Source organism: Cydia pomonella, chromosome 11 (genome assembly GCF_033807575.1).
Source record: "Cydia pomonella isolate Wapato2018A chromosome 11, ilCydPomo1, whole genome shotgun sequence".
Taxonomy (NCBI): Eukaryota; Metazoa; Arthropoda; class Insecta; order Lepidoptera; family Tortricidae; genus Cydia; species Cydia pomonella.
The window spans coordinates 2,423,637-2,450,095 of NC_084713.1; the positions used below are offsets into that span (position 1 = coordinate 2,423,637).

The 26,459-nt window shown below is 39.9% G+C and overlaps 3 protein-coding genes and 1 non-coding gene across 7 annotated transcripts; 1 reads left to right on the plus strand and 3 right to left on the minus strand.

Moving 5' to 3' along the window:
• Positions 1 to 1,170: 1,170 nt before the first annotated feature.
• On the minus strand, positions 1,171 to 9,062 carry LOC133522633 (uncharacterized). 2 transcript variants are annotated; one of them, XM_061858009.1, is made up of 8 exons: positions 8,850 to 9,062; positions 8,662 to 8,703; positions 8,485 to 8,532; positions 8,119 to 8,187; positions 7,306 to 7,625; positions 5,738 to 5,825; positions 4,906 to 5,259; positions 1,171 to 1,719 (listed from the first exon to the last, which is right to left on the minus strand). In XM_061858009.1, the coding sequence occupies exons 1-8, from the start codon at positions 8,926 to 8,928 to the stop codon at positions 1,235 to 1,237; spliced, it is 1,485 nt and encodes a 494-aa protein (XP_061713993.1). In that variant the 5' UTR covers positions 8,929 to 9,062; the 3' UTR covers positions 1,171 to 1,234. The 2 variants fall into 2 exon arrangements, with proteins under 2 accessions (XP_061713993.1, XP_061713994.1); XM_061858010.1 differs by having other exon boundaries at positions 8,776 to 8,855.
• Positions 4,283 to 4,444, minus strand: LOC133523140 (U1 spliceosomal RNA). Its single transcript, XR_009800193.1, has one exon. It is a non-coding gene; the product is annotated as a U1 spliceosomal RNA (small nuclear RNA).
• Positions 9,063 to 9,072: 10 nt separating the features above from the next.
• LOC133522629 (kinesin-like protein KIF20B) lies at positions 9,073 to 24,565 on the plus strand. Of its 3 annotated transcripts, XM_061858005.1 has the most exons (15): positions 9,073 to 9,303; positions 9,391 to 9,639; positions 10,632 to 10,886; positions 11,784 to 11,912; positions 13,029 to 13,145; positions 14,053 to 14,203; positions 15,631 to 15,820; positions 17,305 to 17,453; positions 18,167 to 18,305; positions 19,120 to 19,276; positions 20,258 to 20,347; positions 20,826 to 20,861; positions 21,230 to 21,314; positions 21,606 to 23,754; positions 24,299 to 24,565. In XM_061858005.1, the coding sequence occupies exons 1-15, from the start codon at positions 9,262 to 9,264 to the stop codon at positions 24,438 to 24,440; spliced, it is 4,080 nt and encodes a 1,359-aa protein (XP_061713989.1). In that variant the 5' UTR covers positions 9,073 to 9,261; the 3' UTR covers positions 24,441 to 24,565. The 3 variants fall into 3 exon arrangements, with proteins under 3 accessions (XP_061713989.1, XP_061713988.1, XP_061713990.1); XM_061858004.1 differs by having other exon boundaries at positions 9,073 to 9,639; XM_061858006.1 differs by lacking the exon at positions 9,391 to 9,639.
• Positions 24,544 to 25,755, minus strand: LOC133523114 (uncharacterized). The gene is made up of 3 exons (XM_061858624.1): positions 25,750 to 25,755; positions 24,599 to 25,664; positions 24,544 to 24,554 (listed from the first exon to the last, which is right to left on the minus strand). The coding sequence occupies exons 1-3, from the start codon at positions 25,753 to 25,755 to the stop codon at positions 24,544 to 24,546; spliced, it is 1,083 nt and encodes a 360-aa protein (XP_061714608.1).
• Between the last annotated feature and the right edge of the window lie 704 nt (positions 25,756 to 26,459).

Here is a 26,459-nt window from a genome sequence, read left to right on the forward strand (position 1 = left end):
GCGAGGGTCGTTATAGCGAGAAAAATCTTAACACCGCGATGTACGATCCCCACTGAGCCTACGCAGCGCCATCTAACGTCAAATGTTGGAACCAACTTACAATGCATGGATTACTGACTATCTAAATCAACTTTAATCATACCGAGTTAAACATTATTAATTACTAGCTTTTGCTCGCAACTTCGTCCGCGTGGGATGATAATATTAAAGATTGAACAATAATTATATGTCCTTTCTCGGACCAAATTATCTCAATACTTATCCTACGTCGGTACAGAGGTTTAAGCCTAAAGAGCAGGGGTCGTACAAAAAGTGCGGATGACGTCAAACCACTTATATTATTTCAAATAGTATTTTTGATTTTCATAAATAATTATCACTTGTCATTTATCAACCTCTTTATTAAACGATATCGCCACTTGAAATGAGTAAGTACGTTTTTGACTGACACATTGTCAATCAGATGAACAATAAATTGACTTCGTTATTGTAGTATTGTAGCATATTTTAAGTCTGTGACAACAATAATAGACTTGTTAGAAAAATAGTCATCTATGCATAATTTCATTAAATAATAAGTATACTAACATCAAATTATCTTTTTTTATTTTTACTAATCTTACCTACTGTTCCCACTTTTGACTATTAAAACTATTTATCTGAGGATCCCACAGACTTGTTCTAACTAATTTCAAATAATTATACCTTATGGTAACAAGTTTCGTGAAATTTATTTTATTCACTACATCACCCTACCACCTGTATTATTAATTCCATGGATTTATTTACGATTATTTTGTTACTTCATTAATACTACTTTGTTACTACATGTCACACGGAAGTTTAAATACAAACTCAAACATCATCCTGTGTGCAAGATTACGTAATTTTTACGTCATCCGCACTTTTTGTCCGACCCCTGCTAAAGAGGTAACGACAGGCACACAGCGTTGTTTCGCTTTATAATATTAGTAAGGATGACATATAAACGTTTCACTGTGGAAACAAATTGGCACCGAAATAAACGATTAAACGAATGCTTTGTTGCCTGCCGGGTTTTGCGAGTACACATGAATAATATTTAAAACTGCATAATAAATTAACAATGATCACTAAAAATACTGGTAAGTTAATGTTTACTGATGGTTTTACAGTAATAAAACACAGACATACCTTGTAAAATTGTATGTATACTAACATCACTCCTCCGTCTAAAAAAAAGCGTTTCATTCAGTCAACTCAGCCTTTCTAACAATTGTCCCATTATGTCTATTAACTGTTGCCTCTGCTCCATATTCTCACGATGTCGCCTTTCCCTGTTTTCTTCGCAAATAATAAGCTGTTCTAATACACTATCCGGCCTTCGAGGCGTCTCAGACAGTCTCTTAGGAGCATCTCTTTGTATAGTTTTAGGTTTCTCTACTAGAGACTCTATAAGCTTGGAATACCATCCACCGCGATGGTTCCACGCCCTACCACCCGCCCCCGACTTATTTTTCCTATACAGTTTTAGCATCCCTGATATTTTGCTTCTACATTGAGCAATGGAAACATTGTAACCTCCTTTGCGCAGTTTCTGAACGACGATTTGCCAAACTTTCTGCCGAGTCGCTTTGGTGTCGTGTAAAGGCGGCCGGTATTCCCGATATGCGTTGACTAGTATTTCTATGGATTTTCGACTCCATTTAAAGATATGGGAAGGCGTAGCTTCTTCAGATTCTGAAAGCATAATAGTATGACTTAATAGGTGGATAATATATTATTGGCTACGTGCGAAGTGTATGTTTTTTTTCAATCCTCAATTTTTATAGAGGCTTCATTACACTCGTGGTGACGATGCCAGCCGCATAGGAGTCTTCACGTGTTATACACCTAAAACTTCCTCAAGACTGTTAGCCATTTATATTTAATTTTATTAGTAGCTCGATTGATTCCCGACTTACTAATTTGGCGGTATCGATATTTTAATATAAGAGGTAGTTGACATTTGTCATGATTCATTACGCTGAAATTGGGGAAATAAAACCGATTCGTATTAGTGTTTTAAGTCAAGTCAAGTCAAGTCAAGTCAAAATATTCTTTATTCAAATAGGCCTAGCAACAAGCACTTTTAAATCGTCAAATTTTACAAATATCATCTTAATCTAAATATCAGAGCAATTTATTGATGCAGTTATTATTGTTCTAAAAAAAACATTGAACTATTATAGATATGGTAAACTTAATAATAAGAATTTCACAAAAAGATCGTCAAACATCAAAATTGTATAAAAATACTAGTCTAGAACCTTTCTAGAATAAAATCTAAATGTCAAAAAATACGGTATATATATACATTGAATTATCAATTTCATCATTAATAACATAACAATAAATAATTCATTCTTTACAATCACACTTAATCCCACGGTGTTTCATCATTCATGTAGTCTTGTGTGCTATAATAGGCTTTAGAGATAAGCTTACGTTTTACATATTTTTTAAATTTACTAACAGACAATTCAGTTATAATATTAGGAAGTTTATTGTAAAATCTTACACAATTACCCATGAATGATTTCTTAATTTTATGGAGCCTAGTGAAGGGCACTGCGAGCTTATGCTTATTTCTAGTATTAATATTATGTATTTCACAGTTTTTCTTAAAACTGGCAATGTTTTTATGTACATACAGAATATTCTCATAAATATATTGACAGTGCACTGTCATTATGTTAATGTCCTTAAACTTATCTCTAAGTGTGTCTCTATGGTACATTTTATATATTGCACGAATAGCCCTCTTCTGCAGAACAAAAATGGTATTTATCTCTGAAGCACTACCCCATAGTAAAATACCATATGACATAATGCTATGAAAGTAACTAAAGTAAACTAATCGAGCTGTTTTCACGTCTGTTAACTGACGGATCTTGCTCACTGCAAAAGCTGCAGAACTCAGTCTATTCGAGAGATTAGCAATATGGGGACCCCATTGTAGTTTAGAATCTAAAGTTATACCAAGAAAAACTGTGCTATCTACTAGTTCCAATTCCTCATCCTTGACAATGACACCTGTTTGCTCATTCCTTATGTGACTTGTAACAAACTTAATGCACTTAGTCTTTTTCTCATTTAACAATAAATTATTAACATTAAACCAATTTACTACTTTAGAAATAGCATTGTTTACATCACTGCAAGCTTGTTGCTGTCGTTTGACTTTGAAAATAAGTGAGGTATCGTCTGCAAACAATACTATGTCATGGTGGGTCTTTACAAGGTAAGGCAGGTCATTAATGTAGATAAGGAACAGGAACGGCCCCAATATTGATCCCTGCGGTACACCCATAGCGACCAATGACCCCGGTGATCGCTGTCCACTCACATCAACCCTTTGTATTCTACCGTATAAGTAAGACTTTATTAAATTCAGTGCCGAGCCTCTTACTCCATAATAGTGCAGTTTCCTGATCAATGTTTCATGACAGACGCAATCGAAGGCCTTAGATAAGTCACAGAAGATACCTAAAGCATCCTGTGACTCCTCCCAGGCATCGAAGATCTGTTTAATTAGCTCAACACCAGCGTCGGTTGTTGAGCGACCCCGTGTAAAACCAAATTGTTTGTTGTGCATTAGATTATTAATGTTAAAATGTTTCAATAACTGACTCAAAACTATTTTTTCAAAAATTTTGCTGAATGTTGGTAACACTGATATCGGTCTAAAGTTAGTGGGGTCGGATGTGCTACCTGATTTAAATAAAGGAGTGACTTTACTATGTTTCATTAGATCAGGAAACTCACCGCAGTCAACACTGTTATTAAATATAACTACCAGGTCAGGCGCTACAACTTCTATTAAGGATTTGACAGTATGAACGGAGACTCCCCAAAGGTCACTAGTTTTTTTTACATTAATTGATTTAAACGCCTTTAATATATCTGAGGCACTCACATGTTCAAAATTAAGGTTTCTAGTACATTCTGGGACATTCTCTTCTAACAGTGTAACGGCAGAAGAGGGTGATGAATTTAAGTTCTTAGTTGTGGAAGCTGGTACCTCGGTGAAGAATTTTTCAATTTTAATTGCAAGTTATCAAGACACTATTTTTTTAATACCACGACGGTGCCAAACAAGCATACGGACCGCCTGATGGTAAGAAGTCACCGTAGCCTATGAACGCCTGCAACTCCAAATGTGTTATAATGCGCGTTGCCGACCCTTTAAAAATCTGTACACTCTTTTTTGAAGAGAACCTTATAACCAACAAACTTATTATTGAATACAATTATAATAAGAGGGGGACAGCGCGTACGCAGTCCCCACTACCAAAAATTACGCGTCCGAGTTATCCACATTAGGGATAATCGCAAGGGTCAACCCAACCGCAGTGCAATGGAAGGATCTCGCCCTGGGGGAACCGCCTTCATGATCACGGTATCCCCTACGCCAGGTAAGTATGATTTCATTACGTTAAGGCGCGAGGGTCATTATAGCGAGAAAAATCTTAACACCGCGATGTACGATCCCCACTGGACCAGCACAGCGCCATCTAGCGACCAATGTTGGTACTAACTTTGCTTGACTGTATGTAGTTCAAGCAATATTAAGATTTATTTGCTAACATTAAGTTTAGTTTAATATTATTTATTTATTATTTGTTTATTTGTGTAATAATGTCCTATATTATTTATTTATTTAGTCATCGAACTATAAAGGTTTAACCAAATGTTGGATTGTAATTACTTATCCTGACGTGATTTTCGGTCTTGCAGAATAAACGAATATTTACGTACACAAACAAAATAGACACTAGTTATCCCATTTTTTGCAAAGATATGTTCACAGATTTTACTATATACTTAAAATGTTATAAATAAACCATATTTACCTAATAATATGAAATAACATAATAAACTTACTAATTTCCGCCAATGTTTCTGACACCTCCTCCAAAGGATCATAGTTAGATGTATCAGGCGCCCCATGTATTATAGTATCTATCAGATCGTAGTACCTCCACCTCCTTGGTATCAACCTATTCACCTGATTATACTCTTTTATGCTCTTATAGGTTTTCTTTAGTGAATGAAATTTGACCATGCATTGTGTGGCTGTTACATTGAATCCTTTATTCCGCATGTCTTTCTCAACAAGTCTGAAGAGCACTTTTTGTGATATTGATCCAGAGTCGAGCGCTCCTTGGTATTTGCGGTACAGGTCTATTAGAGAGAGGATGTCTGGGTTTTCCCATTTGTATATGTTTTGTGCAGTTTCTGAAAAGTAAAAGAGCAATATTACGAGATCTCGAGCAATGTTTTGTTGTCGCAGATTTTTTTTTTGATTTCAGGACATTGGAACTGGTGGCTTCTTCTACTCAGTATAAGAATTCGATAGAGTATAGTAGATAATAACTGGCTATATGTGCCGGATAATAGTTACTTTCCATCGTCAACAAGTAAAAATTGTACATAGAAAAGCTGGAGACACGTTTTCTATACCATAAGAAACGATACATACACATACATACATACATACATATACATACATATTTTGGTTTCATTTTTGTTGACAAATAAAAATTAAGGTTATTTATTTTATTCGCCATTAATAGTGATGACTAATGATGGAAAAAAATGGACACATATTTTATAGACAATTTTTTTTTTTTTATACTGAGGTGAACTCAGCTGAGGGATTATTTTTAGCTTCAAGAAGCGTCGATTTTATATGCATAAAGGTATTTTTACTTACGTTTACCATCTGGCTTTTTTTGCTCTTGATTGTCGGTGTTAATGTTAAGTTGAGTAATATCCTTGCACTTCGGCGAGTCCCACGCATCCTGGAATATTTCAGTGCGAAAATTATTAGTTGTACTTATCTTCTATTATTGCATCTGGAACACCTACTGACATGACATAAATTTATTAAATTCCGCTACCTAAAGGTTGTCTGGAAGAGATCGCTTGTTAGCGATAACACCGCCTGTTCTTTACCTCTTCTTAATGTGCTGTATTCTTTGTATTGTTTCTGTATTGAGGTGTGTAATAAAGAGTATTTATCTTGTATTGTATTGTATAAATAAAAAACTAAAGATAACTGTAATGATTACCCACTGACACTATGTAATCTATAAAAAAATCCCATTAAATCTTTTTAGTTTCAGGTAAATATGTTGGCCCTATGAGATACTACATACATTATATTATATGATATATGTAAAGTAATTTATCACTCACCTAAAATAGTTTTTAGGCACGTGATATATTTTATGACACTGTCGCATTATTGACGTATTAATAGCCTCAACCGATGGTTCGTTTTATCCAAAAAATAAATAATGTAAATCAAACTAAGCTAGTTACCAGAAGTTTAACACTAGATGGCGTTAGTAGTAGCAGTCTATCAATTCTTTAAAGCGGATTTTCTAACAATACCATCGGAAAGTACATCCTTAACTTAAATTTAATGACATCTATGTAGACAAAGACGCGAGCTGAAACTAGTATTCGATAACAAAATGATGCCAACACATTTGCAAAAGTATCCATATTAACGTGAGATGATTTACTGCCGCTCACCAACAGAGGGCACTAGTAGTGCCCCTTTTTAAATTCAACTTCTTTCTATAATTATTACCATTAGCTTTTGTTTAATTTTTTTTTTTGTAATATTACTAATTAAACTATTTTAAACACGCTGAAAGCTATGATAAACTTGGTACGGCAATAATTGTATGTGTATTAAGGTGTATAATAAACTTCCCAAGAGTATTAGAGACGAAAAGGAGAACACCCTATTTAACAAAAAACTGTGTAAATATGTAACGGAAAAATGTTTCTACACATTAGACGAGTTTCTTGATAGCACAGTATAAATGTCAATTATTGACTAAATAATATATTGCGTGCAGACTTTAGGTTTAAGGTTTAAGTTATATTGTAGTGCCCTGCAGGGTTTCATAGCAGCACACAACATCATGTACCATCATGTACCTATGGAACTGGAATGAATATGGAATACTGATTACTGATAATGTTGTTTAGTTACTGTAGTTTACGATAGATTGTCAATAGATGGCGTTAGTAGTACTCGTTTATCTCTGCTGTACCTTTCTTCGCAAATAAACATTTCTTTTTTTATTGCTGTTAAGTTTACTACTGGGTTTTTTGATTGCTCATATTAACTTTTAAGAATGCAGAGTTCACAAACCAAGCCAAAAACCTTATCACAGTGTCGTAAATAAGCTTTAAAATTGTTGAACTACTCTGTAAAAAATGTCTTCTGTTTTTTTTTATAAAGAGTTGTTATATAAAACTTACATTAGAATATGATCTATATTTCTCCATCTCCATCATAATCGGTTCCATCAGATCCATGTAAATCCATCTCTTGACAGAGACACCAGAGTTAATTTCCTGCTCTTTCATCTTCTCATAAATCTGTTTCAGACTTCCAAACTTATTTTTACACTGCTGTGGTGTAACTGCATACCCCTGGGTTTGTAGGTTCTTGGCAATTTGTTCCCATACTTGGTTGATACTCATTTGACCGCTTACTAATGAGGTTTCGAAGGATTGGTAAGCTTCAACAAGGTGGAGCGTTGCTTGGTGAGTCCATCGTAATGTGGTTGGATGTAAAGCTGGAATGTGAACAGAGTGGATTGTAGAGTTTATTCGAGTTAGACCAAGATAACTCTGCAATGATTATGACAGAAAAGACTGTGCAAGTGTTATTTTTACATCATAACTTCATAGAAGTTGAACATTTAAAATTACACTTGCACAGTCTAGGCTATCAAAGTCGATGCAGACTTATCTTGGTTTAACTCTAGAGGCATAACAATGCTTACTCAGGTTAAAATTTGCCAGCCAAAAAATGACCTTGAAATTGAATTTTGATTTTCTTTGCTGACCCACTTCAGCAGAACTTCTAAAATTATGTGCTCATATGTTAATGAACTAAAAAAAGGTATTAAATATTGATGAAATTATGTAATACAAGTTATAAGTTAAATATTTGGTTTTGCTATAAATAATTTATCATTAAACCAATAAAATAAATGAAACAATAATTAATTACCAGATTTTTGTTATAAATCAAATAACTCATATGAATGGGAATCAAATTCTTACTTGAGCTTACACAGCCTTCCAGCTTGATTGAAATTGAGGGTCCGGGATCATCCAACATATGCACATCATCTGAAAATTTTAATTGATGTCACATTCATAATTTATAAGGAATGTATTTAGTAAAATGGTTGGTTATAGAAAGATTTTACACTTATTTTTTGGGTGTGTAATAACAACATTGATTTTTGTATGATGGTGTTATGGTGACAACCTGTTTGGCGTAGTGGGTAGTCATCAAGCCTACCTATGAAGCCAATGGTCCCTGGTTCAAATCCTGGTAAGGGCATTTATTTGTGTGATGAGCATGGATATTTGTTCCCGACTCATGGATGTTTTAGCAATCAATTGGTGGGTAACTTTACTTACTGAGTAATTCTGCTGGATCATCGGAATCATTTTCATCTTCTTCTTGTGCTAAAATACAATATGTTCCAAAAATTAATCAGCTCATAACCAAAGAGCATATAATCACTACGTTCTACTCATAACACTGGGTACTAAAATAACACTAAAAACGGCATTGTGGAAACAAGTGAAACTTACAAAAGTCAAGATATTCTTCATCGGCGTATACTTCTGCATCAACTAAAACAAATAAAATTTCAAAATTACCACAACAAAGTAATAATAAAACAAACTTTCTCATACAATCCTTACCTTTCTTATTGCAAGATTACAATTGATAATAAATTAAAAAAGAATTTCAAACCAATGTAAACAAAACAACTTACTCGCGATATCTTGCTCTAAAGTACTATCATTAGCTTCTGATTTAGCAACATATACAATGTGTGGGGCATCTTCAGTCATATTTTCATATCAAATGTGACTTTTTGTGCAAAAATGGCGCTTGCAATCGAGTAAAAAAGGCTCCAAAAGCGCTACAAGTCACCGAACATTCAAACGCGAACAGCGAACTTCGATCACGTCAACGTGCGCCGATTCGTCTGGTCTGGTAGTGTTTGTCTGGTAGTGTAAAGTCGTTCTAAACGAAACGTCAAAAACAATGTAGGCAACATAGAGACAGTAAAGTTCAAAATTTCAGCCGTTTGATTTGACATTTGACTAAAGAAAACGAACATCGAAGCGAAAAGCCAAACTCAAATTTGTTCATTTTACTCGCAATGTTACTTTGTAATAAAAATGGAATACCGTAGTACAATTGATCAGAGATATTCTAGTGATGTGAGTAACCGTGAGCGCGATATACCGTCGTTTATTGAGCCTCAGCCTCCTTTAATTTTGAATCCTTTTATGCGTCCTCGTCCTCAGAAAGGTACGAATTTGTTGGAGTTGTTTGAAGAGGATGATTCGGTAGAGGAGGAGGGTCCGGAATTGGTGCAAGTGTACTTGAGACTGAAGCCGTCCAATGTGCCTAGCAGATTGTACGAGGTCCGGTCAGATCAGTGCCTCGTCACCTCGGTGGATACGGCGACCGCGGGTCATGGCCGCCGCACGCAGCACAATGTGTGCAAAATGTACAGTTTCTCTCATATATTTGGACCGGATGCCAATCAAAAAGTCAGTATTTTTCTTTGTTTTTTTTTTAATGATCACCAGGCTTCGAAGTATTTTTTAATACAAGTTGCAGTTCACACAATGCACTTCGATCTATATAAATCTAAGAAAATTCGTCAAATCCGTTAAGTCTGAATAGGTAAGTATCAAAAAATGCTTTTTATTTTTCAAGTTATTCTTATTATTCCTCTAAAATGATTAAAAGTAAGAGTTGTACATGCATTTAAAAATGTAAACTCATACCTATAGCTACATATTCTATAGATATTGATTGTTCTATGGATTTATTGTAGTACCTGCATATTATTTGTTATTCGTCAATGAAGATGGTGGTGTATTTTTTATAGTTATTATTTATTTAAGAATTAAATTAACGAGGATAAGTATGAGTATGACTTTAATTTTAAAGTTAACAATGGCTCCACAGCTCACTTTAGTCTTTATTATTATTATTATGAGCCCATATTGTCCCACTGCTGGGCAAAGGCCTCCCTCTTATTCTTCCACGTGTCCCTATCCTCGGAAATCTCCCACCAGTCTCTGTCAAAGGCGTCAAGTTCGTCCCGCCATCTCCGACGAGGTCTACCGTGACGCCTTACAACCTGTGGGACCCAACAGGTGGCTGTTTTGGCCCACAGGTTATCCGGCATAAGGCAGACGTGCCCTGCCCAGTCCGATTTGAGCTTAGCGGCAGTTTCAGCTACATCAGTTATTTCAGTTTTGGAGCATAGTATTGTATTTTTAATGCGATCGGTTAACTTCACGCTCAGAATACTACACTCCATAGCTCGCTAACAAACCTTGAGTTTGGTTTTTTGAAAATACTCCGTGCTAAAAATACTCCGAAGCCTGATGATCACACTTTTTTTTGTCATTCTTTAAGCAGTTTGGACTGTCTATTCAGGCTTAAAACATAAGAGTACCAATGTAAATTCAATAATATGTTCATGTTAATACTCAACACATGATAATTTTCTTAATTATTGTTTTAACAGGAAATTTTCGAGCATGTAGTAAAAGGCAATCTCCGCAAGCTTGTAGACGGGCACAGTTTCACCCTGCTCACATATGGAGCATCAGGTTCCGGGAAGACGTACACACTCATGGGTACCGTGAAAGCCCCAGGGCTGGTCCCACGGTCGCTAGAGTATGTGTTCAATGTGGTGGAGGCTGCACAGATACCGCTGTATCGGCCAGGGGAGAGCCAAGCTAACAAGCTTAGTTTAGCAGAGCAGGAGTATGAACTACAGGTAAAGTTTTATACTTTTCCATACCTACTCATTTCTAATCAGGTATAACAATGTGGTCTTCTATATAGTGTACAGTCAGCGTCAAATACTTTGTAGCAGTCAAAGTGGCCAAATAGTTCGGTACACCATACTAAATATATGGTGTACCGAACTATTTGGCTACTTTGGTTGCTACAAAGTATTTGACGCTGACTGTACTACTATCTAATTTAATTTTTTCATATTCATACAGTAGTTACTATGTGTCAACTCTAGTGTAAGTTTTGATAAGTTTGACCTCAGGTAGTGGTCAATGATTTAAACAGAAAAAATAAGTGTAAACATCATACTGAGGTCTAATTCCCAAATTATTCGCTTAAGTTGTAGTTTCGCTTAGGTTTTGTACTTTAAACAAATGAAGTTTTCAGCTCTGAGGGGAAGGGAACAAAACATTTTATTAACTTATAGTGGTTTTTAAGTTATTAGGCGGGTCCACAAAGAGCGAACATACGCGCGAGGCGGGGCGCCGACGCCGTTTTGTGCGTGAGGAAATTGCCTCGTGCCATATGTCTGTGTGGACCTGCCTATTGATGTTTAAGTTATCGTGTTACGTTGCGACGTCGTGGCGCAACACGTTTCAACGTCGTGCCACGTTATAACGTCGTTTTGTAGCTCAATGCGACGTGTGTCTGGAAATTTATAACGTAGCAGTAGGGATGTTAATTAACAGGGGGCCCATTATGGACATTGGTTATAACGACCACAAAAACGCAAGTTTGATACATTTAAGTACCATAAAATCAGTATTTCAATGAACTTTTGTCCCCTGGACAACTAATCGTAACCATGGCAACGAGTGACGCTAAAAAGTTGATTCTCCCTAATATTCTTGATAAATTTACTGCTCTTTGTTTCCAGTGGGTTCGTAAACTAAGGCATCTGTCAGCTCCACTACGCGAGAAATACCGGCGCATGAGTACGAGACTTGTCAATGATATGAGTAGAAGCACTGTTGACCTCAGCAAAAGAACTAAGCATTATGTTTGGGTGAGTTTTTGATGCGACGCATCTACGGAAACCTCGTGAAATAATAATGCGCGAAACTTGGTCTTACACGAGGCATCGCAACCGCGCGTGTTAAGCGAGCGAGCATACGCGCCTGGCAACTTCCTCGCGCACAAACCGACCAGTGTAGACGTGCTTCGGCCGAGGCGGTGCGCGCGTTTTACTCGCCTGAGCGTGCCGCCTCGGCTAAGGCACATCTACACTGGCCGGTTTGTGTGCGAGGAAGTTGCCTCGCGCACAAACCGGCGTATGTTCGCTCTGTGTGGACCCGCCTATTTACTAAAATGGGACTTATCGCGTAAAATTAAGTTTCATATTTTACTTTAGACGTTTCGAGGATTGCGTTGTCCCCGTTGTTGATGGGTCCTAAATAAACTATGGAATAAGGGTCAACTAAACTATGGAATGATTGGTCGCCTGCCCCTTTCCAGACCAATTTCAATTTTTTAATACTAAATTATACATTTTACACGTCAAATTTGAAACAAACAACATATGTAGTTTATTTTATTTATTTATTTATGTAGTCAAATAATGAAATAGGAACATATTTATATTATTAAGTCAGTAAGTATTATGTAGGTAAATTTTGTTTTCAATCATTCATATTACAGTATTATTATTTTGTTATACTATAGATTTCCTATTAACTGATTACATGTCCATTTTTTATTTATTCATTGAGTACAAAGTGTCTATTTCAAGTTTACCGACCGATACGATATTCAAGAGCGTATTCCCATCATAAAAGCCGGCAACGCACTTACAACCCCTCTGGTGTTGCAGGTATCCAAGGGCGGTAATCGCTTACCATCAGGCGATTCGTCTGCTCGTTCTCTTAAAAACCGGACAAGTGCGAGTTGGACTCTCCCACCGAGGATTCCCTACTTTTTAGTATTTGTTGTTATAGTGGCAACAGAAATACATCATCTGTGAAAATTTCAACAGTCTAGCTATCACGGTTCATGAGATACAGCCTGGTGACAAACGGACGGACGGACGGACAGCGGAGTCTTAGTAATAGGGTCCCGTTTTACCCTTTGGGTACCCTAAAAACAAAAGTTTAAATCAGTATTTTATGAGTTGGTGTTTTTTCAGGTATCATTTGTGGAGATCTACAACGAGGCCATATACGACTTGCTGGTGTCGACCGATCGTACTGCGTCGTCTAAACTGCGTATCCGGGAAGATTCGTCTGGAAATGTTTATGTAAAGGTGAGTCTTTAAACAGAGTGCCTGTTCTTATAGGCTAGTGCAGGAATATTAGTTAGTCTGGAGGAAACCGGCCTTTTTTGAGAAAAGTCGTCTACATCTCTTCTAAACACCTAAAACTGGTATGGATATGTTCCTCGGTGTCTCCAGAATACGATTTAACCGGTTTAAGTTTATCCCCTCCATAAACTTAAACCGGTTAAATCGTATTCTGGTAGAAAAAATGGGGGGAAAGATGGCGGCCGAATATCATATGTATTTATTCAGATCTTGAGTCCTATGGGACCGATCGGTTCCTGTGATGTGTCGTTTGAAAGAATATTAAACGTACTATTATTGTGTCTTAATAACCATAGCATAACTGTCGTCATAATTATAATGAATCACTTAAAAAATTCCTTTCTCAACACGCGAAACAATATTTTTGAAATTTATCTGTAAATGGCTCTGTAAGGCGCATAGGTATGCGCCTTATAGAGGTTAATAACATCAAATTATGTAAAAATACTTTCCATAATGTCAATATCCAGAGAGGAAAATGGGGACTACGTTTGTATGGACAAGCGGCCGTCCCCTTTCCTCTTAAGTTAAATCTAATTCATGTTACGATATGACTTATAAAAATGTCTAATTTTTTACCAATAGAAATATGAAATCACAAAAAACCCTGTCAAATAAATGCTCTAACTTCTTAAAAAATATACCCGACTTTTCGTCTTTTGGTGTTAATATTAAGATCCAGAAAATGTCTGCATTTTATGGCTGTATCAATTGTGCTTAGAAACAAAAAGAAGTGGAAAAATTCACTGTCTCAGGCGATACTTGTACTCGCGACTCTGAATCGCTCCGCCAACTGAGCTACCGAGATGTACCCGACGGCAGCGAATATATGGATTTTTTTTCTATACAGGGAGCAACCCAAGCCTTCGTCCGCACAGGCGAAGAAGCCTACGACGTGATGGTCGCTGGGAAACACAACCTACAAGTACATGCTACAGGCGTCCACGCACAGAGTTCTCGTAGCCACTGCATATTCACCATAACCATGCTCACTGAGACGGGTGAGTGTAGTACATAACATACATACATACAACGTATCTATATACCTGCGGCGTGATGGTCGCTGGGAAACAACCTGCAAGTGCACGCCACGGGCGGCCATGCACAGAGTTCTCGTAGCCACTGCATATTCACCATAACCATGCTCACTGAGACGGGTGAGTGTAGTACATAACATATATACATACAACGTATCTATATACCTGCGGCGTGATGGTCGCTGGGAAACATAACCTGCAAGTGCACGCCACGGGCGGCCACGCACAGAGTTCTCGTAGCCACTGCATATTCAACTCACTGAGACAGATAATGACTAGCCCCTAAGGTCCGACCGATAACCGCTTTTTTTTGTCTCGGTCGAGACCGAGATTCAATGGGATTCTCGGCTGAGGCCGAGACCGAGAATTTATAAAACAGGAAAAAAATTACGAATTTTGCACTAAAAATGTTTTTGACGATTTATCAGAAAAAGTTATCATAATTTATTCGTAGCGCTATTAAATAGTATTTCTCGGCTCTCGGCCAAAATGGGCCGAGATTCTTGCCGATACCGAGATCTCGGCTCGATTTTTGGCCGAGAATGCGGAGACCGAGATCTCGGTCAGACCTTACTATCCCCCTTATTCATAAACGTCTACTAAAGTTGACAAGCCGCTAATAATCGTTTGTCCCTTTCCGACGTATTGGTATGAGGAAAAGGGACAATCGATTATTAGCGGCTTGTCAACTTTAGTAGACGTTTATGAATAAGGGGTTATGTTATTACTAATCCCTTAACTTCCTGGATTGAAATTATCTGTGAATACTTGTCAAAAATCCGTTAAAGGCCTAGTTTGTATAAGCAAAGATAAATAAATTTGATTGAGCAAGATGAGTAAAATCTAAGACAATTTCGTGCTTCGAATTTAACAGGGAAACGAGATGGCGCTGTACAGCTCCATACATTTTGCGGAAACTCTGATTGTCAAAAGTTGAAGTTTGATAATTCAGTGACCGCAAAACATATGGCGAAATACAGCGCCATCTGTTTTGGATGTCAAACTAAGGGGCACGATTTTTTCTTAGATTTTTACCTCTCTATTCAATCAATTCTCTTTGGTATAAGTTTGTTTGGTTTGGTACTCTATCTATGGTTTACAATGTGTCTGTATCACACACAACAAATGCTGAGATAATTATTTTTGTCACACTACTTACCTGTTATTTTTCTGTTCAGTTTTAGGAAACCTTGTTTTTTTTCCTTTTTTTGTTCTTCTATATGTACGATTATGTGAGGGGCAATAAATCATAATTCTATTCAAATGCTGCACTCTGGCGGCAGAACATTGCAGTAATACACTCTATTCGAAAGCATTTTCAGTCTTCAAGGCTTACTTGCATAATACATATAGTTTTGAATCTTAGTGTTAATAGTATTTTTCGTCTCCAGAATCCGGCGTCCGAGCATCCCACGTGCGCCTGTGCGACCTGGCCGGCAGCGAGCGAGCGCGACGCACTAACAACACCGGCGCTCGCATGCAAGAGTCCCGTGCCATCAACTCTTCCTTACACGTGTTGGAAAGATGTTTACACACGCTGCGAAGAAAACAGACGAGCAAGCAGGACTTGGTTCCTTACAGGTAAATCATAGTTCGTTATTAGCCGGGTCCACACAGAGCGAGCATACGCGCGAGGCAATTTCCTCACGCACAATACGGCCAGTGTAGACGTGCCTCGGCCGTATTGTGCGTGAGGAAATTTCAGTGTGGGCCCGGCTATTGCATTTGAAAATACTAAAATCGACAAAATTATTTCATATCAATATTCTACCTGCTGCGGCTACTGCAAGTTCTAACCTGCTTACAAAATTTCACTAGAAGTGAATAGGCAGAGGCATTTGTCCTCGCGCACAAAACGGTCAGTGTTGACGTGCCTCGGCCGAAGAAAACGCGCGCGCCGCATTGGCCGAGGCAATTTCCTCACGCACAAAACGGCCAGTGCAGACGTGCCTCGGCCGAGGCAAACGGCTATTTATTAGCCGGGTCCACACAGAGCGAGCAATACGCGCGAGGCAATTTCCTCGCGCACAATACGGCCAGTGTAGACGTGCCTCTGCCGAAGCGGTGTGCGCGTTTTTTTATTTAAATTGTACTGGCGGACTTAATGCCTTAAGGCATTCTCTACCAGTTAACCATTGGGTCAAACAGAAACTACTGTTACTGCATAAGCGGGTTCACACAGAACGAGCAGCCTCGCGAGGAAAATTTTTCGCGCGGCCGCGTGCTCGTGTAACTTTTGCCTCAGCCGAGCCAATTTCTCGGCAACATGGCGTCCCTCAGTCATCTGTTCAAAATGGTGCTGCACATATTCATTACCGTGGCTTGTGAATGTTTTATGTTGCTTTTCAAAGCAATCCAAAAGAAAAAAACGAAAAATTTGTAGGAGATTGTGGATGCAACTAATTTATAAATAACAATCACGATACGGAAATCGGCTCTTTTGAGGATAGGAAATGGAATTAAGACGAATTTTATATGCATTTAAAAAAAGGAGTGATTCGAATCACTCCTTTTTTTTTACGTAAAACTTAAATGGCAAGGGACAATTTGAGGAAAGTTATCGTTTCAGGGGGTTGGTGCTTCCCACGCAGCGATATTTAGCGATGGAAGACTGTACACTTAGTGTCCGTTTATTTACTAAATTTACAATCAAATTAAACATCCATCCTCTTTAATTCCCCTATTCGTATAGTTGGGATCTCTAGCATCCCATATCATGTATTTGCTACGTAAAAGGATATTAATTTGTAACATTGGTCTTTATTCATATTTTTCCAATTTGACGTCCGTAACAAAATAACCGTGCGCATCAAACAAACACGTCCCGACCGGCAAACGACTGAGCCTTTGAGCGTGCCGGAAAACCGACACCGAGCGGCTCGGCCAAGGTCGCGCGCGCCCTAGTAAAACGTGCGCTCTGCCTCGGCCGAAGCACGTCTACACTGGCCGTTTAGTGCGCTAGGAAATTGCCTCGCGCGTATGCACGCTCTGTGTGGACCCGCCAATTTGTGTGGGTGGTATTTTTTGTGTTGAAGGATTTCAGTTATTGAATAAATCGTTTTCAGGGAATCGAAGCTGACCCGGCTGCTGGGCGCGGGGCTGTCGGGCGCGCGCGGCGAGGCGGTGAGCATGGTGGTGACGCTGCACCCGGCGCCGGAGTACGCGCACGAGACGCGCCACGTGCTGCAGCTGGCCGCCGTCGCCAGGGACATACGTAAATTATAATTCTGTTTACCCTGCCTACGAAGCTGATGGTCCCGGGTTCAAATCCTGGTAAGGGCATTTATTCGTGTGATGAGCATGGATATTTGTTCCTGAGTCATGGATGTTTTCTATGTATTTAAATATTTATACATATTTATATATTATATATATCGTTGTCTAAAGTACCCTCAACACGAGCCTTATTGAGCTTAATGTGGGACTTGGTCAATTTGTGTAATAATGTCCTATAATATTTATTTATTTATTTTATTACCTGTAATCATTTACGGGCTGAATATACTGAGCAACTTTTGCTAAGCGTCCAGCCCTAAAATAGCGAAAAATTTTTTTTGTCTCCTATAGAAAATGTTAAGGTCAGCTAAAATGTATTAACAAGCCAATTTTTTTCGCGCTGTAGGGGTTGGTCCCATATTAAAAGTGGCTCAGTATGACCTATATATTCACCCCGTAAGTTATTGCAGGTGACTAAATAAACACCCTGTATACTGTATATTAAAACACAGTTTGATTGCTTTGAACTGTTATTATTGGTAGTGAAAACGCAGTTGCCATGTACGTAACATAACCAGTTTTCTGGACTCAATTTTCAGATGTTTGAATGAAAATTCTTAACGAGAAATAACTGATATTCATCAAAGTATTGTCCGGACACTGTAAAATGTATGATTTTTCATTATGGTAATAGCTAAAACAATATTTCAGAGGTGAACAACACGATAGCGGAATCAATATCTACATTAGAGAACAGTAGTTCTACGATACAAGACACCACGATATCGAGCAGCGCGGAGGTCACCAGACTCAGAGCTGAAAACGAGAGGCTACATTATGAACTAGTGCAGTAAGTTCTATTGTTATTTCCGAAATCATTAATTTTCCCCTAATATACTAATGTAGATACATATAGGTGATATAGGTAACGTATAGCAACAAACAGTTCTATCATGAAAAATATTTCAGTTCCGACGCCCAAGAGTATTTTTGTAGCTTTTAAAACATTTTCTATGCAGAATAAATCACGGGTAAAGCCCTGAGGACTAACGCGTTTAATTTCGCCTAGTCTAAACGGAGGTCTTTAAAAATGTCAAATGCATGGTATTTTTGGGAGTTATTTATCGCGAATTTTCACTCCTTATTCATGTTTGTGGTAAACATTTTTTCTATTTACATACTTGATTATTCATAGTAAACATTAGATATACTTACTTCGATAAATGTTAGTGGTTTAAAAAAAGTACCAACTAAAATATATGCAAGTTCAAACAGGTTTAAAAAACGGCAAAGTAAGACGTTATAATACTTTTTATATATTAGAACTTTTTTTTTCAAGCATAGCAGAATTTTAAGAGCTGTTTTTCTGGACCACCATCTACACTGGCGCCAACTGGTGTTTGAAACAGTAACCCTTCGAATATTGTAAGACGTTATGTCGCAAAGGGTTGCTACTTAGGGAGGCGGACTATTACCTCCTTATTCATAAACGTCTACTAAAGTTGACAAGCCGCTAATAATCGTTTGTCCCTTTCCGACGTATGGGTATGATGGAAAGGGACAAACGATTATTAGCGGCTTTTCAACTTTAGTAGCCGTTTATGAATAAGGGGGGTAAAAGTGACTAATTGCTATATTACACCCTCAAAATTGTTTTTTTCCAGAGCTGAGTCACTTAACCGAAAGTTAATGCAAGATATGGCCGAGCAACAACAAGAGAACGCAGTCACAGTTAAAGAACTAGTAGATGAAGCCCGTGATATCACTCAGCAGTACTACAAGTCGCAGCTCCGGAGTCTCGAGGAGCGGCATGAGGCTGAGGTGAGGGATAAGCTAATATCTTATTATAGAATACAGATTGTTAAGAACATACAATTCAAACACACGCAACTGCTTAGTGCATACAAAGCACAATCATTTTTTTAACAGGACTTTTAGCTCATTCCATGAAAAAATTTCGATTGAAAGTCACTAACAGGAACGAATGGAGAAGGCTGGAGGAGGCCTATGCCGACTGGCAAGCAGGCACCCAATACATTTAACAACACATCAACGAATAAACAAATAAACAGCATTTGGGTGTCATGACAAAAGGCTATAATAAAATAATAATAAAATAATAAAAAATTGTGTCGGTTAAGCGAGTTGTTTGAATTCTCTGATTTAAATCCTCGACTCAGTTTTTCAGACTCTTACATTAAGTCTGAACTCGAGTTTTTTTCAAGTTGCTAGAGGCCCGAGTCTTTTGTAGAGACCTGAGTCCTTTGGATTAATTTACTCTAATTTAGTTAAAACCTATAAAATTGTTGACATAGTCTTTATTCGGAGACTTTAATCCTTTTGAGTTGTGTTTAAAAATGACTCAATAAAGGACTGGCCTCGGGAGTTAAAAGACTCAGATGTTATTTAAGCGCCGAGTCTCGTAAGAACGAGTCGAATTCTTTAAATTCAGACTCATTGACTCGAATTCCTACCAACAGTAGTCACTAATTCATTGCTTGTTTTTTTAATACTGCTTATTTTTTAGTGCCAATGCGTAGATATATGTACGGATAGAAAGTAACATCTATTTTCAGATAAATTAACATTTTTATTTGCATAATAAATAAAAAGAATGCGTAATAAATCATGATTCGCTTTGCTTTTGTTGGGGTAATCCTATAACTTTCAGTTATAAAGAGAGAGAGTGTAACTTAAGCGACGTATACGGATATAAACAACAACATTTGTATTATTGACATTTTTCTAAAGCATAAGTCATCATGTCTCAATCTGGAACTGTAGATATTTGTATATTGGCAGATGGCTGAGCTTCGAGAGGAATACGAAGCCAGGCTGCCCAAGAATGTCGTCGCAGAAGAAGGGACCCCGTCGCGAGCTTTACAAAATAAGGTACAGTTGTTTTAATTTATTACGAATTTTTGACGACCGGTTTGGCCTAGTGGGTAGTGACCCTTCCCACGAAGCTGATGGTCCCGGGTTCAAATCCTGGTAAGGGCATTTATTCGTGTGATGAGCATGGATATTTGTTTCTGAGTCATGGGTGTTTCTATGTATTTAAGTATTTATAAATATTTATATATTATATATATATCGTTGTCTAAGTACCCTCAATACAAGCCTTATGGAGCTTACTGTGGGACTTAGTCAATTTTGTGTAATAATGTCCTATAATATTTATATTTAATATTATTATATTCGTTTTTTTAATGGCTTTAATGCTATCGATTATGAAATATTTTATTTTCAGCCAGAAATAATAACTACCTCAATATTATTACTACTTACTACTAGAATGTGTTTTTATATTCTTGAAACCACTTTGCTCTTAACAATATTCTTAAATAACATCTAGGTTATTTGTTTTCAGGTCATGCAACTTATGAAGCAAATAGCATTATTGGAGGTAAACATTTTTTACTTAACAAGTTTTTATTTAACTTTTAGCTCGGCTTCACGCTCGCATAGACAGCTCGCGCGTTGGAAGACCTGCCACCTGGTGGCTTAAATCTAAAACATATACGCTGCACCCCCAACCAACCAAACCATTCGCAACCGAAGTTCATACACAGTTCCTATATTAAATTCCTGTCTAAGCGAACTCTACAGTTTGCACTGACTTTGACAGAAGAAAGTTTGGAAATGCTAATCAAATCATATCATTTTAGGAATTTGACATCTGCGGTGACACTGTTACACTCTGTTGCTGCTGTCTGTACTAAGTTAGCTCGGTCTGACTCAAGATGGCATATTTATTAATCTGTGATTTTACAGGAAGAATTAAACGCAGAGCGCCTAGCGCGGGCGCGGATGAAGGAAGAGCTGCTGCATCTGAGGGCCTGCATCGAAGAGAGAGACGGTTTGTACTTGTTATCCCATCATACAGAAGTTACACAAACATTCATCAACTAAAATTTGAAACATGTTAGGGATTTGTTGTGTAAAAAAATCGTTTATGAATTAATTAAGTTACATGCATGATGCCGCATTATTCAACGTTTCAACTGCCAGCGCACCATCAATATCGCACACGCATATACATATAAAATAAAAATTAAAATCTCCGACAGGTTTTTCATATTTCGAAACGCTGGGAGTTGAGGCGTTAAGATACGCAGTTTAATCGTTAGTGTGTCTTTGCTTATTACAGAGAAAGCTTCAGATAGCCAAGACGACGCGATACAGCTGACAGACAGTGAAGACGACAGCGACCAAGAGGACGATCTTTGCAACGATAGCCTCGAACCTACTTTCAAGAAAGAAGATATCAACCGCTCAAGACTCATGCGTCGAAGCTCACTCTTTAACACCAGAAACACTACCTTCGATAACTTAGACAGACACGACCGGCTCAAAGACGAAAGTATGGCAGACGCTACGTACGAGATTAGTAAGAAGGATACTACCATAACTGAAGCTGATGAAACATATGACGCGTCTAATGATACATATAATCAATCCATGGATTGCCCGGCTACAGTCAAAAAGGCTGAAGAGACAAAAGATAATTCAAAAGTTGAAAAACCCAGTGCTAGAGATACTTATTTTGTTAGTTATTCTAGTGTAAGTTTAAATGAGAAACAAGATTCAGTTCAAGACTCGGGACACATAGCAGATATAAGTGTTTCTTTGCGAGATGACGATGATCTGAAAGATTTTAGTATCATTGGTAATGTAGTAAAACCAAGTAAAACTATTGAAACGCAGATCGATAAAATTAAAAAGTTTGCAATAAGCACAGTTTCTACTGACAGCTCCCTTACGCAATTTGAACTATTAGAAATGGAAATTAACAATAAAACTGCATTCAAATATTATGATGACGGGACTGCCAAGAAATCTATAAGCATGAGTCCAGGAAAAAAGGTTAGGAAGCCTTATTTTGACGACGAACAACCGATCCCAAATCAAATATCCAATCCAGATTTAATAAAAAAACAGGATGTTTTAAGGTCTCCATCCATAGTCCAGGATGAAATTCCAGATAACTATAAACCGACTACTATCAACAAAATTATGCGCGAGAGTATCACAGTGACCACTGAAGTGCCTCCTTTATATAAAAATAAGATATTAAAGAAAATGCATGATTCTATAGATCCATTTGAAGATGCCGATTCGCCGCGCTTAATTAAAGACGTACTGAAGAGCGCGGAGGAGGCACGAAAATGTATTGAAACAGTTTCCCTGGATAATAAAGAAAAATATTCAAATGTAGAAGCTGTTCAAAATGTAGCAGAAATTATGGAACATTTACATGAAAATAAAATATCCAAGAAGGTCAGCGTGCATGAGGCACGAAAGTCAGTTAAAAAAGTTTGCATGGAAAACAAAGAAAACGTTTCACAAGCAATTAAGGAAGATGTTCGAAATGAAATTGAATCAGAAATGATTACAGAAACTGTTGAAAAAGAACTTGGCAATGAAAGTATAATTCATGATCCTCCGGCTAATAAAGAAGATAAGAACACAAAGGAAGAGAATTTAGATGCCCACTTGACTGCAGATGAAATTAAATCTACTGAAAATACTGCCGCCATGGATGTAAAGGATGATATTTTAACCAAAGTTAAACAAAAAGAATATATCGTAGAAAATGATGAAAGCGTCAATAATGATACCACAAAGGAAATAAAATCTGAAGAACAACCACATGAGATCACTTCACTAAATGATAATACCATTTCAAGTCAAACAGTAGCAGCGGATAACAACACAATTGACGCTTTCGAGAATATTTACAAAGATATAACAATGCCAAGAGCAACTGAATTTGATATTCTAATTTCCGAAAAATCTTTAGATACTACGAATAAAATCGAAGAAATCTTTGAAAATAATGATAATAACAACGCAAAAGTTAAAGATGTTGTTAATAACGACAATGACCCTGAAATTAACCAAGAAAATAAGGAAACAACTAAAGATGTTAACGACAATAATAATCATGGAATTAAACAAGAAAAACCCGAAGAGCCTGAAACTAAGATTAAATACAACCTCCGCCACAAAATTCAAGATACAAGTAAAACAGACAATGAAATAATTGAACACGTAGAAAAATGCGCTCCAAGGACTGCTAAGAAATCTCTACGATTGAGAAGAAAGAATAAAATCGATGAACCTGTTGAAGATGAAGTTAAGTTAAAGGATATAGTGAATTTACAGAAGGAGTTTTCGGATGTAACTATGGGGGTGCCCGTGGCGGTGAAGGTGGTGACAGATATTCCTTCGCCGGAGCAAAGTGAGAGCGAGAATCAGCCGCCGTTGATGGGAGTTCAGAGCTGTCCGTCTAAAAGGTTAGTTGTTATAATTATATTCTGTACTTTTAGCATTTTTTAGGATTAGATAATCGCCTTTATAATTCAAAGGAATCCCGACTCGTGTAAATTAAAGAGCTATTGTTGTCTAAATTTGGATCGGGATGGAAGGTAATTTTTTTTTCGCAGAGTCTTCATACTTCTAAGGAGAACTTCAAATAGATAATAAATTATCAAAGAAAGCTTTGTAGCCACAGTAAATTTAGTGCCATCTTTCGACATATGATTAAAACTTTTAGAAGATGATTAAAATTTATATATTTAGGATGAAAGTCAAATGGCGTTCTAAATGTTTGTGTCGAAAGATGGCAGTAAATTTACTGTGGCTACAAAGTTTTCTTTGACTATTCACCTCTATTTCTAATTCTCTTTGATACTACACACAAACGGGAGGTACGATACACCTCCATGGGATAGTTTGCCGATTCGCACGGGCGATGTGGGATCCGGATCCCAGATGGCGCCGGCAAGTCCGGCAGAACACCGCGAAGAGCAAGTACTCAGTGACGTATTGTTATTGCAGCGTGACCCGCAGCCGCCGCAAGCTGTTCACTCCTCGAGCCGAGCCGCTGTCCGAGTCCCCGCCGCCCGGCGACAGCGCCGAGCGCGTGCGCGTCCCCCGCCCCAGCTACCACCGGCCCCGCCCCCGGCGCCGGCTCAACTGACCGCTGCCACCATACGAGAGCCGAGCCCCGCCGCCCGGCGACAGCGCCGAGCTCGTGCGCGTCCCCCGCCCCAGCTACCACCGGCCCCGCCCCCGGCGCCGGCTCAACTGACCGCTGCCACCATACGAGAGCCGAGCCCCGCCGCCCGGCGACAGCGCCGAGAGCGTGCGCGTCCCCCGCCCCAGCTACCACCGGCCCCGCCCCCGGCGCCGGCTCAACTGACCGCTGCCACCATACGAGAGCCGAGCCCCGCCGCCCGGCGACAGCGCCGAGCTCGTGCGCGTCCCCCGCCCCAGCTACCACCGGCCCCGCCCCCGGCGCCGGCTCAACTGACCGCTGCCACCATACGAGAGCCGAGCCCCGCCGCCCGGCGACAGCGCCGAGAGCGTGCGCGTCCCCCGCCCCAGCTACCACCGGCCCCGCCCCCGGCGCCGGCTCAACTGACCGCTGCCACCATACGAGAGCCGAGCCCCGCCGCCCGGCGACAGCGCCGAGCTCGTGCGCGTCCCCCGCCCCAGCTACCACCGGCCCCGCCCCCGGCGCCGGCTCAACTGACCGCTGCCACCATACGAGAGCCGAGCCCCGCCGCCCGGCGACAGCGCCGAGCTCGTGCGCGTCCCCCGCCCCAGCTACCACCGGCCCCGCCCCCGGCGCCGGCTCAACTGACCGCTGCCACCATACGAGAGCCGAGCCCCGCCGCCCGGCGACAGCGCCGAGAGCGTGCGCGTCCCCCGCCCCAGCTACCACCGGCCCCGCCCCCGGCGCCGGCTCAACTGACCGCTGCCACCATACGAGAGCCGAGCCCCGCCGCCCGGCGACAGCGCCGAGCTCGTGCGCGTCCCCCGCCCCAGCTACCACCGGCCCCGCCCCCGGCGCCGGCTCAACTGACCGCTGCCACCATACGAGAGCCGAGCCCCGCCGCCCGGCGACAGCGCCGAGCTCGTGCGCGTCCCCCGCCCCAGCTACCACCGGCCCCGCCCCCGGCGCCGGCTCAACTGACCGCTGCCACCATACGAGAGCCGAGCCCCGCCGCCCGGCGACAGCGCCGAGCTCGTGCGCGTCCCCCGCCCCAGCTACCACCGGCCCCGCCCCCGGCGCCGGCTCAACTGACCGCTGCCACCATACGAGAGCCGAGCCCCGCCGCCCGGCGACAGCGCCGAGCTCGTGCGCGTCCCCCGCCCCAGCTACCACCGGCCCCGCCCCCGGCGCCGGCTCAACTGACCGCTGCCACCATACGAGAGCCGAGCCCCGCCGCCCGGCGACAGCGCCGAGCGCGTGCGCGTCCCCGGCTCAACTGACCGCTGCCAACCACCATACCCAACGTGCATAAACTGCCAATCTTACGTTTTTTTATTTAACCCACTATTATGCGGAACCTTCCGACGCGCAAGGAAGCGAGCGTGAAATGTGAAGGCGACAGTGGCACCTTGTTAAGCGCGCAGCTATATTAATATGCGATAGCTGAAAATGTTAACGCAGGCGGCGTTGAATTGTGCAAATTTGCTTTGTCTTATTTGGTTTCCTCGCATTCGATATGAAAAGTTGTGTTCAACTCTCGTGAAAGACACCATTTCATCCTTGGCAATCTACTATAGGGAGCGTGCATGAACTGGAGGAGGCAGCACAGGAGCCGTCAGATTTTTGGCGCGAGGCGTAAATGTGATGTTTTTTGTTCCGATGTAGTCCACAAGATGGCAGAACCTACTATGCACAAGAAAACACGTGACGTGTAAATGTGCATGTTTATGGTTCCGATTCAGGCCATAAGATGCGAGACCCTCCAACGCGCACGGTCCCTATACTAATAGCAAACAGAATTTGAAATAGAGGTGGATTGCGAAAGTAAACTTTGTAGCCACAGTAAATTTACTGCCATCTTTCGACACATGACTAAAACTTTTAGAACGCCATTTGACTTTGATGAAAGTGGTGCCATCTACTAGAACATAGGCCAAAGGTATGTCGGCATCTTTTCGAGCGATGGCGCCATACCTTTGGCTACAAAGTTTACACGGACAA

What these genes read in the sequence shown, in the direction of transcription:
- LOC133522633 (XM_061858009.1), bottom strand. Translation starts at nt 8,928, where the DNA reads ATGACTGAAGATGCCCCACACATTGTATATGTTGCTAAATCAGAAGCT. An exon ending in TGATCCAGCAGAATTACTCA is followed by an intron (nt 8,188 to 8,484) that starts GTAAGTAAAGTT and finishes TAAAATTTTCAG; the next exon opens with ATGATGTGCATATGTTGGAT. An exon ending in AGAAACATTGGCGGAAATTA is followed by an intron (nt 1,720 to 4,905) that starts GTAAGTTTATTA and finishes TTATGCTTTCAG; the next exon opens with AATCTGAAGAAGCTACGCCT.
- LOC133522629 (XM_061858004.1), top strand. Translation starts at nt 9,262, where the DNA reads ATGGAATACCGTAGTACAATTGATCAGAGATATTCTAGTGATGTGAGT. An exon ending in CAGGACTTGGTTCCTTACAG is followed by an intron (nt 15,821 to 17,304) that starts GTAAATCATAGT and finishes AATCGTTTTCAG; the next exon opens with GGAATCGAAGCTGACCCGGC. An exon ending in CTGCATCGAAGAGAGAGACG is followed by an intron (nt 21,315 to 21,605) that starts GTTTGTACTTGT and finishes TGCTTATTACAG; the next exon opens with AGAAAGCTTCAGATAGCCAA.